Raw genomic sequence first — 13730 nt, 5'->3', positions numbered from 1 at the left:
AGCTCCACAACTGGAAAAAAAGCTGAAAGAGAACAAATAATTACATTTTTAAAAGAAAATGATAGAAAACTAGATCGCTAATAAAAATAATATCAACACCTAGTAGAAAAATAATTGAGAGAAGTAGGAACGAAGTGAATAATGAAGAACAATAGCTAGGGAGAATGGGACAGGGTGCATGGGAAGCTGTTTTGCTAGCCTGCACTATTCCTTTTGGACTTGTCTGTCAATTTTAACCAGCTGCATGCCATTCCATTGAAACCTCCAACTTTATCTTCTCTCATTAAAGCGGCTTCTTTGTTATTCTTTTAAGCTGCATCCTGTTCTTTAGCCCGTATATTATAATATCCTTGCCAATTTGTCAGACCTCCATGGTGTGAAGGTTGCTTTGATGGATGATAATCTGCCTTTGGGCTGCCTCTCATTCTGCTTGGAACTTTTTTTTACTACAGTTCCATAGCTAACATTCCCTGTACCACCTGCCTCTCTGGTAATTCTGTTCACTCCATTAGATTGAACATGTGGTACAATCAATAAATCTTTCTATTGACCTCATAATTTGCTCTTATTTCCATTACATTCTTCTGGTTATCTAGATGGCTCTACAGTTATCGGTTGGCATTTTAAATCTCTGGCTTTTTATCACCAGTGCATTCATAAAATGAAAATGATAATGTACGATAGCTTTCTCCTCCAAATGTTTTTTGTCAGCAACTTGCACTGTTTTGCCATTGGCTGATGGAAGTTCTGGCCCAAAGGCTCTGAAAGGAACTGGATTGGGAATGTCTAGTGTCTTTATATACGTGTGAAAGAATGACTCTCCATATTTCTGTGAATATATAATGCAAAGTATATTGTAGCATTATACAGCAGCTGTCTGTTTTCTTAAACATATGTCATGCATACTGCGTATGCATGATAAAATAACTGAATTCATGGGCATAGCCAGGACTTTTGTTAGGGGGAGCAGAACTGACATAATTGGTCGGTCAGTTAAGTATTTCTATTATTTTATTTGATCGGGGGGAGGGGCAGCTGCCCCCTGCCCCCCCCCATGGCTACGCCCATGCCTGCATTTGGCAAGTGGTTTGTGTGAGCCTGGGCTTCTAAATACAGTTGAGTTTAGAGACTAATCCTTAGAAGTAACTAAATAGGTTCGATTTGCTGTGTATTCTTTAGAACAGGCATCCCCAAACTTGGCCCTCCAGATGTTTTAGGACTACAACTCCCATCATCCCTAGCTAACAGGACCAGTGGTCAGAGATGATGGGAATTGTAGTCCCAAAACATCTGGAGGGCCAAGTTTGGGGATGCCTGCTTTAGAGAGTATACGTTTGGGAGATGTTCACGAGTTGAGTAAATATGCCAAAATGCACAGCTTATCTTTAGCTTATAATAATCAAATGTCATTGTCTCTAGACACTTGTATGTGTACTAATAAACAATACACCTTGTGATGTTTGCTAATACTGTGGTGGATATATACTGGGGTTGGGCATGTCCACCTGATCTAGTCTGGGGCCCAATTTGGTGCTTTGAGTCAGGTTCAGTCTGACCCAGGATGATCTGGACCTAACCCATTCCAGACCCTGAACCAAACTGGGGACCTTTTGCAGCCCTAGTTGTTTAATTGTGGTTTGAAACCCTAATTACACATCGTCTGTGGTCAGGAGGAAAAGACACAGGCAGAGATTCTTGCCTGTGTCTCTTTCTCCCCTTTCTTGCCACCGACCCCAAGTTTGATTAGGGTTTAAAATCCTAATTAAACATGCAGTCACATGACCACCCCCCACCTGAGTCACTTTGGGTGGGCTCGACTCGGACTGGTCCAGGGCTGCTTTAAACCGCTCTGGGCAAATCCCAGATAAACCCAAATCATTCAAGTTTGATATCCAGGATTTACCTGAGGCTGATGCACAGCCTTAATAGTTATCAGCTTTGGAAGGAAATCTAGAATGACCTCTCTTTAGAGTTTCTTTCAGTATTATGAAGTTTTATAAATTTGTTAAATGAAGACACATCTGTTGGGTGTGCTTTATATTTTTTGTTTCCTGAATGCTGTTTTCAGTTGTGAAAGTAATCTGAATGTTTTCAGTGATTAACCACACTGTTAGGCTCTCCAATTTCCAAATCACTGTTTTTATTCGTAAGTAAGGTTGTAAGTTGTCCTCAAATAGATGCACATGAATAATCTTTTTTGGATTTGTACTGGAATATTAAATTGTAATCTCTGCTGTGTTTTGTATGCCGTAGTGGCCTGATTAATAATAACTAGTACAGAAAGATATTCAGTCTTTCGACACTGGCAGACTCTTAGATGCTTCTGGTCATATTGCCTGGGTTGTCTGATGATCAGGCAACAAACCCAAGAATAATGATTTCAGTTCAATTTCTTACTCATTCCAGAATTCCATTGGCAGCAAGGGGTTGTATCCTTTCTTTTCCCTTGCTGTCTATAATGAATATTGTTGTTGGCTCATTTTCAAATGATACAGCATGCACATTGACTGTAAGCAGTTGTTAAGTTTTCTGCGTGAAATTAGAATAGATCCACTTTCTTCTGATTGTAATCAATAGTATCCACCCTAGATTTGACCCAGAAGACTTGAACAACTATAGGCTGGTTGCAAATGTCTTTGTGTTGTGCAAGGTTCTTGAGCAGCTGGACGGTGACCAAATACAGGCGTGCTTAGAGACTGATTTTCTATATCCATTGCATTTGGGGTTCAGGGCCAATTTTGGCATGGAGACCACAACACTCAGGAGATGGATGAGGAGTATCTTCCATGCTGTTTAACATCTACTTGAAACTGCTGCATGAGGTCATCCAGAATTTTAGATTGGGTTTTAGGATAATTTGCACTGGAACATTTTTAATTCACATTGGAGAATTTTATTGTGTCTTAGTAAGTGATCTAAATTAGCATGTTTAATTTAATTGTATTTAGTAAGCAAAGCAACAAACTTTGAAACTGTCAGGCTTGCCTAATATTTATTTGCAGTTGGCACCCATTCATTGTTACCAGTGTTCGAAACTCCCATTGTCTTTCTAGACGCATTTTGTAACAGGGCATTTCATTAGCGCGAGCAATTTCCGAGTTCCGGGCGCAGTCCTGCTCCTAAGATTTCAGATTAAAACTGCCACTGCTATGTAAAATAACTTAGCAAGTATTAGAAATCACCCCAGAATTGGCCCTACTAAACATCTTCCAAGACAATAATGCCCATTTACACCACATAGAACTCATAACCCACCTACTTTCAGCAGCCAGAAACATCATAACCAGACACCGACAGAGACCTGTCAGGAGTAAGCATGGACCAATGGTACAGAATAGTACGGGAAACTTATGCATGGGAGGCAGTTTTTGATTTTTGGGGAGGCTTTGATTTTTAGCAGCCACATCATGGTGCATTTTAACTGCACCATTAATATAATGTCTACTTAGGCCATGTATAGGATTATGCTGTGCAAGTGGGAGGACTTCAGCTGCTCTCAACTAACCTCTTATGAATTATCTTCCTGATTACAGTCAGTGTAAAGTCTAGACACAACAATATAAAACATGAAATGTGAATAGATGGCATCTATGTTAAGATAGAGGGGCTTGCCGATCAGAAGGTCGGTGGTTTGAATCCTCGCAACGGGATGAGCTCCTGTTGCTCAGTCCCTGCTCCTGCCAACCTAGCAGTTCGAAAGCACATCAAGTGCAAGTAGATAAATAGGTACCGCTCTGGCGGGAAGGTAAATGGTGTTTCTGTGTGCTGCTCTGGTTCTCCAGAAGCGGCTTTGTCATGCTGGCCACATGACCCGGAAGCTGTCTGTGGACAAACACCGGCTCCCTCGGCCAGTAAAGCGAGATGAGTGCTGCAACCCCAGAGTCGTCCACGACTGGACCTAACGATGAGGGGTCCCTTTACCTTTACCTTTATGTTAAGATAATGTCCATGCAAATCGTAATTTGTGTTAGAGACATGGCAAAGAAGGTGCCCACTCAAGAAATATAGATAGCTATATAGGGAACACCCTTGTGCTAGGTTAGACTGTTTAACTCAGCATTGTCTATTCTGAGTAGCACTGGTTCTCCAGGGTCTCAGTCTTTCACATTACTCGGTACCTGATCACTTTAACTAGAGAGGTCAAGATTTAAACCTAGGACCATCTGTATGCAAAGCATGCACAGTACCAGTGAATTGGCCTCTTCCTGATGATTATGTGAACCTTAAATGTATTAAACATGAATTCCTGTTCATAGAAATGTTTGTTTAAAATATTTCCATTGCCTCTCAGTCAAACAATATAAATACAATAAAATAATCTATTTTTTAAAACACACACACACACATCTAGCTTTATTTCACAGTTTCTTTCCAGCCTCATATCACAGCTGGAGTTGTAATTGCAGTCTGTCCAGTGAGGACAGGACTAACTCAAATTTGCATTTTGACATTTTAATTGGTTTAATCTTGCATCTTTTATTCCAAACTAAATTGAGTTGGCCAGTGAGTCATTTATGTATTAGAAATACTGGGATAAATGTTTTTCTTGCAGTTCCCTTCTTGGGAATACTCTAATTGTAAGCAAGAGTTTTATTTTAGGTGCAACCTGTATTGTTAGATAGCTCAAATATATTTATGTTTGCTTTTTTCTTTGCTTAGTAGCATACCTTCAGCAACAGATAAGCTGCTTGGTGCCTTTTGTTTTTATACGTACAAATTGATCTGCCAAACCCTTTTGGTAAATCCCCAATTTATCATGCATTGATATTTCAGAACCATTTAACACCCTGCTGTCTCTAGATTCTGACAGTACAATGGGTTGTTTGTGGGCAGAAAGCATCAGCTATGGAGAATTTATTTCTAAAATGTAGTTCATTAAGCTATAGTTGCTTTAAGCTAACACTGTGTGTTTCTTTGTATCTTGGTTTCAGCCCCTAGATAATCTAGTGGTTTAGTGTTTAAGGACAAGAATTAAAACACTTACATCCATTTGCCTTCCCACTGCCCCATGCAGGTCCTTTTATAAAAGTGCCTGTGACGCTTTGACAGTAAACAATCTGCAGTCTGAGCAAGCAGTGCTATTCAGCAGGGAGGAATTGAAGTGGCCTTTTCACCTTCTACTATATGCTGCAGGCTGCGGAGATAATTTTTTTAAGTCTAGGTCTGGGCTTGTTGGTGGCAGATATGAAATGGGAAATGAGTTGCTGACCTATTTCTACAGCAAGCTTTCCTTGCATTTTGCACTTTAAGGCCCCAAACTATTAACACAATGGATTCAGACAGTTTAGCTGAACAATACATTAATTTTAATAGGGATGTACTAACATGAGAGGATGAGGGAGTTCTTCTTTAAATTAGAACAGACACAGAATGGTGATTAGAAATACAATGTGTAAATTGGCAATTAAGCTTGCACTTCCCTAAAAAAATTTTTTGTAAATGTATCAGAGAAGAACAATAAACCATGTTCAAAGATCCTACAGTTAGTTGAATCCCATCTTAGTCATTCTTGGAGTAGGGCAATTGAAATCAAAGTAAAGTAATGAATGAGTTAAGTCACATTGGTTTTACTAGGTTTTCCCATTATCTTCAACCTAAAGTATTCTGCTCGGAGTATAGCCATGTTGCTTGGAGGATTGTTGGTACCTGTATTATTGAATGTAATAGAGGAGACTGTGATTAAGGCTAGGGTGCTGTCCCTAATTAGATGCCATTATATTTCAATAATACATGCAAAGTGAGCACTGATTCACACTGAGGTGGAATCTACACATATATTAAAAAACACTGTGAAAATGCTTTTTTGAAAAACGTTTTGAAAAATACATTGAATTTGCCATAGCTCACTGTCTTCATCTGGTGTCATATTTACAAAGTTTTTATCTGCAGCTGTATAGTCCTGAGTATTTCTAGTTGAGCTGCTTGTCATTATTTCTCAACTAAAAACACACATACACATGCTCACACTCCGCTGCCAATTATTATTGGGTGTGCTGTACACTCAAGCTTCCTTTCCTTTGTCCATTAAACTGAGCATTTCCTCTTTCAAAACGTTAAAACCATATCCTGTTTCCTTGACATTAATATTGTCCAAGGCCATAGGTGGCATTTAGATCTTGCACAAAAGAGAATTTAACTGTCTTTCCCTAGCTTGATGTTTTACTACAGCTTGCATCTGAGGTTGAGGGCTGCTTTCTTTTCATCAAGGCTTTATTCCTTTTGAAAGAAGAATGTCATCCACTATTTGCCTTGAAACAGTTCAAGCTTGTTTTCATTTACTTGGAAGCGAGCCAAATTCAGGAGACCATTGTTAACTGCACCTTGGAAGCAATGTAACTATCCTGGAATGGTTCCACTCAGAAGCCCCAGATGTAAGCTTTTAGATTTGCAAGAATAGCATAGCTGACCAGGATTGCTTTAGCTTATAAACAAAATGAGCTGTGTTGCTTTTCTTTAAAAAGTGAAATGAATACAATAGAAATCAGCTTCAGTACAGGGACTTCCAAAACTGATGGAAACATAAAATTAAATGGAAAGCTAATGAAGGTGATCAAAAGCATGGCTGAGAAGCCCTTTTCTCCATGGGGATGTGCTGCTTGTTCAGATACTTTTCAAATAATATATTCCACATGTGCAAATGTAAACATAATGAAATTGCTGCTCATTGGAGGAGTCCACTTATACATAATAGATAGTCAGCAGAAAATCTTTACATTAGAAACCATAATCCTTTTGTATATTTACTTTATCGTATTCATAATCTGAAAAAGATAACTTTCATAAAATGCAGGTTTTGGTAGCCATATTCACATGTGACTATTCAACTTGGAGACTGCATTCAGAAAAGCAGAGCGTCATAGCTGCAATACACCTCTCTTCAAATTCCAAATAAAAGTACTCATTTTCCTACATTTGCAAATCCCCCCTGCTTTGTTCTTCATTGTGATGTTCACCCCTTCTTAGTATTTTATTTACATTTATTATTATGCTACTGTAAAAGGATCAGCTGCATGCCTAGCACTGCACAAAAGGGCTTTCCCAATCTGTGTTAGATCATGGAACAAGTAGACAAAGAGAAATGGACAAAAAGGGGACAAAATTGCTTTAGAGCTTAGGGTGTTCGGTTTTCTTTTGTGGTCTCATAGTGTGGGCATGCACCTTTCCCAGCTATTGTACAATGAACACCACAAATGAGGGCTTGAATCATATTTGGGAGTTGGGTGGGTATGATTTCTCTTAGAGTATGGTTAATTTTAAACCTTTACAAAGAGAGGAACAATTATTATTTTTTCTGTACAGAGGATAGATATTCCTGTTGATCAGGCAGGCTAGGAAAGAGTTAAGTATTTGTCTTGTCAAAACTGCTTAACTATGTTGAGGTGAATTACTTTTTCTCCAGACTTATGTAGACATTTATCCTTTATCATGAGGTTATGCTAAAGCTAACCGGATACTGGGAGGAGAGAACGTTGTGTCATTGAGCTTGATAATAGAATCAAACAAATGCTCAGTGCTACATGTTTCAGCCTACAGATGGTCTTACTGTAAGTTCAGCCAGCTTTTATCTCTGGTTTAGCTGCTATGACAACTGCACTGCTTTCAGATGCCTTGTACAAATGATCTTTGAGAGTGCTGAAAGTCATTGATATTCTGAGTGTTTTTCTACTGCAGGCAGCAACAAACCTTCCCTGTACTTCAGCTCATATTTACTGTTATCATAGAGGGTAATGAATGCACGTTTTGTCATTAGACAAGTGGACTGAAAGTGATAAAACTAGGATTGCAGCTTTAATAATAAACTAAGCACAGTTACAAGAGAGTATGCCCCCACTGAAAACAGTGTGGCTTACTTCTGAGTAAACATGCACAGAATCGCACTATAATTCTTTATACACTCCCCCCAAAAAATCGCCAATAGCTTTTTCTTCCTTTTCTTTTCTGTTTATTTCCTCCCCCCCCCCCTTCTGTTTTGAAATTCTGGTATCATTTCATGAGGGGAGGGGGGGGGAGATAAGGGAAATTAATATTTTTTTTCCATTTTATTTTAAACATAGCTGTGTAAAGAAGGCCTGCCATTTATTCTGAATCGACATAATTGTCACATTAAAAAGTTAATTTTAAAATACATGACCAGGTTGCAGTTACATCAGTGTTTCCAGATCCAGTCAGAATAATAGCCACAAAAAATAGTCTCTCCCATTATCCAGGCGTATCATCCCCCATGGTGGGTAATCTCATAACTGTGGTGGTGAAAGGAAAGGAACCAGTTTCAGCATTTCAGAAAACAGTTCACCATGACCTGAGGCACATCAAAGGCTTCCCAATTTCAGTCTTTTGGTGCCTTGGTTCCCACTCATGGTTGCAGTACTCAGACTCCCAGCTCAGTTATTGTTAAAGGCTTTATTCCGAAATTCACTGCAATGCCCAAATGTAGATCAGACCACAGTTTACACAGGTCAGAAGTTCACAGCAGAGCTCTGAAATACATGGTTAGGAGTAAGCTAAAATGTCTTGACACTTAACATGCTCCCTGAGCTCCCCTTTGAAGGACTGTTCGTTCAATCAATCAACCAACCAACCAATCAATCAATCAATCTTTTCTGTGGTCAAAGACCAGACAGCAAAGTCAACAACAACATATGCAACATCTGCATGAAGAAGTGGACATAATTTAAAAATTTCCCTATAAACTTAATTACATTAAAAATAACACTCCTTCAGCTAAACTCTGTATTCCAGAAATTAAAAGTGCACAGTTGTTGTCCCGAAATATGGGACTAGGCAAGCCAGCAGGCCCACCTACGAGTAGGTTGGGTCTGCTTACACCAGCATAGCCGTTGCAGCATTCTTAGTGATGGACATGTGGTTGACATGGCTTGCCTCACTGTCTGCTCTAGTCTTGAATTCCTCCTTTTCGGGACAGAAGATACTTCACTAACAAGGTGGGTTGCCAGAGTCAAGTCAGGTAGTTCTACTGTGCCAGTCAAGGCAGCCCATAACACTGATGTGGGAATCTCTGCCAACAACAAACTGGGCACGTTCCCACCATCTAGACCAGCGTTTCCTAGATCTCTTGGCCCTCTCCAGGATCCAGTTCTGCACATTTGTCCCATTCTTCTCCCGCTATGACCAGCTCTGCCGAGATATCTCAATGCAGTTCATGACAGCTGAGCTCATTTGTACTCTCTAGCACTACCAGGAAATTTATAAAATAGCTGCAATTTTGTTCCCCTTTCAACAGAAGTGAATGAAATTTGTAGGCACAGTAGTTCATTCAGAGTAGATACAGTCAAAATTAAATTGTCTGCCAAGTTACAGACAAATCTTCAGGGAATTTGTTTTTTAAAAAATGAAATGGCTATAATGTTTTGATTTTGAGATGGGATACTGAGGGTGTAATTCCTGCCACCCCTGACTATGTACTTCCTCAGGAAATGCAGTGTTTAACAGAAAAATGGTTGCCTACCCTTGCTATGTGCAAAGCAGAAAGGTAGCACAAAATGTAAACTTCTCTCCTTAGTTTAGCTGGTCCACTCAGTAATATTCTTCTTTGCTTTTTTTATTTTTAAAAAGGTTACCTGTTTGCAAGACTTTTTTGGTGATGATGATGTTTTCATTGCCTGTGGACCTGAGAAATACCGTTATGCTCAAGATGATTTTGTACTAGATCACAGTGGTAAGTACTGTCTGTATATTTGTTTTGAACCATAAGCTTTCAGTGCTTATGAAAGCACTGAGTGACATTGCGACTGCATAACCCCCCCCATATATATTGCACTGATAAAGACTGTAAATGGGGTGTATCAGGTGTTAGTGGAGGAGTAGTACCTCTGGTAGAAGACATGCCATGCTCCCTATGGAGTAGTTTGTCCACCTTTGATCCCCACCCTTTACTCAGTTCTCACCTGTGGCTCCTAGAAGCTGCATGCGACAGTGGCCACACCCTGGGAAATGGCGTTGACTGGCTGGCTAAACCAGGTGAAGGTAGCCAATGGGTCTCAAACCCTTGGTGAGTTAGGTACTTGCACTGCATGCGAAGACAGGCTATGGTGGATTGAGTGGACAAGACCAATAGTGGGTCTAAGGGTCAAGAAGGTGGTTTCTGCAGATGATGTAGAGGGAAGTGAGGGGAAGATGAGGCTCATCAATTTGGGAAGGTAGCCAATCTAGGAGAACACTGATCCTAAACCTTCAATGCCTTGTGGGATATCTTTGGGAGAAGAAAAAGCTAAGGAATAAATGCTACACAAATCCAGAGTAGAATCAAGTCCCTAAGACAGTTTGATTTTGCCTTGTATGCCTTCTTCTGACAACAAATGCAGCTAGGCTGGTGGCAAATGTATTGTTCTTCTTTCCTTTGGACCACATCAGCAAGGCTGAGAGTAGGTTCTTGTTGTCTGGGCAGCCCAGGACCTCCATACTGGAAGCATAGATGAAAACCAGAGGTGGGTTTAGAGGAGCGTAACTGCTTTCGTTGCACTGGGCACTGAGCCTTGGGGGCACAACAGGGGTCACTGCAACTATGATTTAGAACGGAGCACAAGAAGCAGGAGGGGGCACCTATTTTTCGTGGGAAATTTGAGACCCCAAGTTCCGCCGCTGTGAAAACCTAAACTCTGTAAAGGGGACCTGTGAGGGAAGGACATACATTCCTGCAAATTGGAGGGTCTTGTGCGGTCCAGTTTAAAGAAACCATGCCATCTAGAAAAATATACCACTATCATTATTCCCTGTGCACATCAATGATGGGAAGATGATGGGATGATGCAATAAGACACAAAGGGTTCTTGGAGAGGCAATATGGAGCATCAAGGCATTCTAATCCCCAGGATCCATATGAACCTGAATCATAGAGTTCTGCTGAAGGACCTAAGAAAACAGATTTGCTAGAGACTGTTGTTTATTAAAATAGCTAACTGCACAGTAGTCTAAGGGACAGTTCAGCTTTCAGTTTAAAACTTCTAGTGTACATTGTGTTGCCTATTCATCATGTAGGAGCAGCAAACAGATTGCAGTCTCAGTGGGCACAATAATTACGCTTACAGTTGGATCGGAAAGACACTGGTGTGAACAGGTGGAAGAGGACTTGCTCCAGTCAGTTTTGATGAAATATGCAATATGTTAACATTCTTTTATATTCTTTTATTTGTAAAATAAATGATCTACTTTTCCAACATAGATGAGACATATATAAAATTCATATGTACACTCTTCTATTGTAACAGGATAAACAACCAAATGTAGTTTTAAAGCAACCTGGGAAAAAATAATTTTCCAACATTTGACCAGATGTCAACAAGTTTATAAGCTTACAAATTTATAAACCTCTTTTGATTCATTTGAGAAAAACTGTTTATGAAATGAGTATGTTTGGGTGATAAATCTAGTTGGTAGGTGGTTTTGTTGGAAGTGATTACAACTCTAAAAATATTTCTTCTGCTATCCATCTGTTTGTTTACAGAATGTCGTGTTATGAAATCCTCTTATTCCCGTTCATGTGGGATATCAAGGTATTCTGGATCTAAAAGCCCTGGATCTAAAAGCCCTGGACCTTCACGTCGAAGTAAATCACCAGCTTCAGGTACAGCTGCCTGGGTGGATGGGGGAAATGTGCATTTAGAACCTTGTTTGTTTAATTAATATATTTTCTGCTCATCAATCCCCAGCAGCTCACACACACAATATGTCTACCAATAAAATAAATAATTTTAAAACAGCAGAACGATAAAATTAGAGCCAATAGTTGTTTAAATATCATTTGTTAAACAGCATCTAGAAACCCTTGGCAAATGAAAGGGTTGACACCTGACTGAAAAATAACAAAGTCTATAGCAGAAAAGCACCACCAGGGAAAGAATGGCAAAGTACCACCACTAAAAAGGCCCTGTCTGAGATCACCACCTACATCACTACTGGCAGCAGATAAAACCTGCAGAGAGGCCTCTTGATGAAGACCTTGGTGCCCATGGAAGTTCGTGTAGTAACAAGTGTTTTTTTTGACATGTGCTCTTCCTTAATGGCAGTGCCCCACCATGACCCCCTATTTCTCACCTTAATCTCACCCAAAAAGGTGAGGCAAAATTACACGTTCCCCAAGCCTGAGGGAGATGCAAGGGTTGCAGAGGATGAATATGAATAAATTCAGTTGTACACATTTAAGTGTTTTCCCTTCATCCACTCTATTCTTCTTTTTGAGGCCCATGACTTTCTTACTCCTTTTTTCTCTTTGGTATCCTTAGCCAACACAAAATGCATCTTCCTTCTTCCTATCTCTTTGTGCCCCCCCCTTTTTTTTATAGTGCTTGTTCAGGTTATATTAGGTTTTTTTGCCCCAGTTATGTTTTTGATTATGTCTTTCAGTCCTGCTCCAGTGTCAGTATTTTAAAATATCAATGTTTTAGGGAAAGTGATTCACTGACAACCGGAGAACAACAGATTGTTGATGTGCTGAATCAAAAAGCTACTCAGTACAGTGGCCCAACAGTACCATCCAGAAGTTTGGACTTAAGTGTACATAAGGAAGAAGACAGAATAAGTCTACTGGCTGTTGTTGTCATTAAAGACCTGAACATAGAGCAAAAGACTTGCTGGTTTTCTTACTGCAGAGTCATATGAGATTCTCTCCCAGGCAAAATATTAAAAGTCCCCCACCCACCCACCCAAGCCTATTACCTTGCCCTCTAGGCTTTTTCAGCTTTTGGGTGGCATATTTCATTTGTGTGGCATAACCATTCATAAAGAGAAATTAGACTTTGGAACATAATAGGCGACTGGAAATGAGAGACACATAATTAACCACCTGAGGTGAAAGTTGGCAGGTTAGCTGAGGGCAGCTACCAGGTGACTTTATCACAAACAGGTTATTGAAGTAGCATCCACACACCATAGACTCAGGCCCAAGGTTTGGGGAGATGCGAAAGGTTTGAGCATTCATGATGCATTTGTAAAGTTAGTATTTGATCCGTAGGCACAACAGACCTAATTGTTTTAGGTGGTTTTATCCCATCTCCAATATGGCACCCCTACCTTTCCCACAACTCAAACAATTTCCATATAACTCAGTTTATCTGGATCTCCAGTTCTATTAGTTCTTAAATTACTTTAAATTGGACTATGCATAGTAGTAAATATAGGTTCACTGTAAGCCTTTCTGGGAAACCACTTCTTGCTTTTTCCCTTTTTATGTTATCTTTCTTCCTTTCATGTCTCTGAATAACCTATATCCTGTCTTTTTCCTTTGTGTCAATTGAATGAATACAGTAAAGAGGGGTGGCCATTACTCCAGTGCTTACTCTTCAGCAAAATCCCCAGGTGAGCCATGGCAGTTATGGCTGTGTACCAACACTTGTCTCCTACCTTGTCATTTTTAACCCTTCCATCTGCTTCTGTGTGCCTATTATTTTGCACTGTGTGTTTTTATGATTTGTAAAACAAAGACATGGTGAGTTTATCCTGTCTCTAGGTAGACCTTGGAAAGGAAGAACTTAGGCATCAGACACCTGTGGTTAGTATACAATGGAGCTAAATTTGTTAAGATATAATCCAGCCAGTGCACAAGTAGTACGGGGGGGGGGCAGTATATTTAAAATTCTGTATGAAATGAGCAATATTAGCTGACAGCAATGGTTCCCAAAACTTACATTCAAGTTTAGGTGTGGTATGGCATGCAAATAAAGCTCAAAGTTGAAACAGAGTACTGTGTCTTTTAAAACACTATGCCTACTTATTTA

At 39.8% G+C, this 13730-nt stretch overlaps 1 protein-coding gene across 4 annotated transcripts in view; it reads left to right on the top strand.

Annotated features, from left to right (window-relative positions):
* The window catches only part of DCLK2 (doublecortin like kinase 2), a 72580-nt gene that overhangs the window by 22584 nt on the left and 36266 nt on the right, over positions 1-13730 (top strand). For 3 of the 4 annotated variants that reach the window (XR_014552145.1, XM_083631156.1, XM_083631158.1), the window contains exons 3-5: positions 9574-9676; positions 11462-11581; positions 13261-13311. Coding sequence is in view for 3 of the 4 variants with exons in the window: in XM_083631156.1 (XP_083487282.1) it covers positions 9574-9676; positions 11462-11581; positions 13261-13311 (274 nt within the window). In the remaining variant the exon portion in view is untranslated. The remainder of the gene's footprint in view (positions 1-9573; positions 9677-11461; positions 11582-13260; positions 13312-13730) is intronic. The other variant, XM_083631157.1, reaches the window with a different exon arrangement.

The sequence above is a fragment of the Podarcis filfolensis genome (assembly GCF_964270895.1).
Source record: "Podarcis filfolensis genome assembly, chromosome: 9".
Classification (NCBI taxonomy): Eukaryota; Metazoa; Chordata; class Lepidosauria; order Squamata; family Lacertidae; genus Podarcis; species Podarcis filfolensis.
The sequence above is the reverse complement of the archived record's forward strand: the minus strand, read 5'-3'. Positions and strand labels throughout refer to the sequence as shown.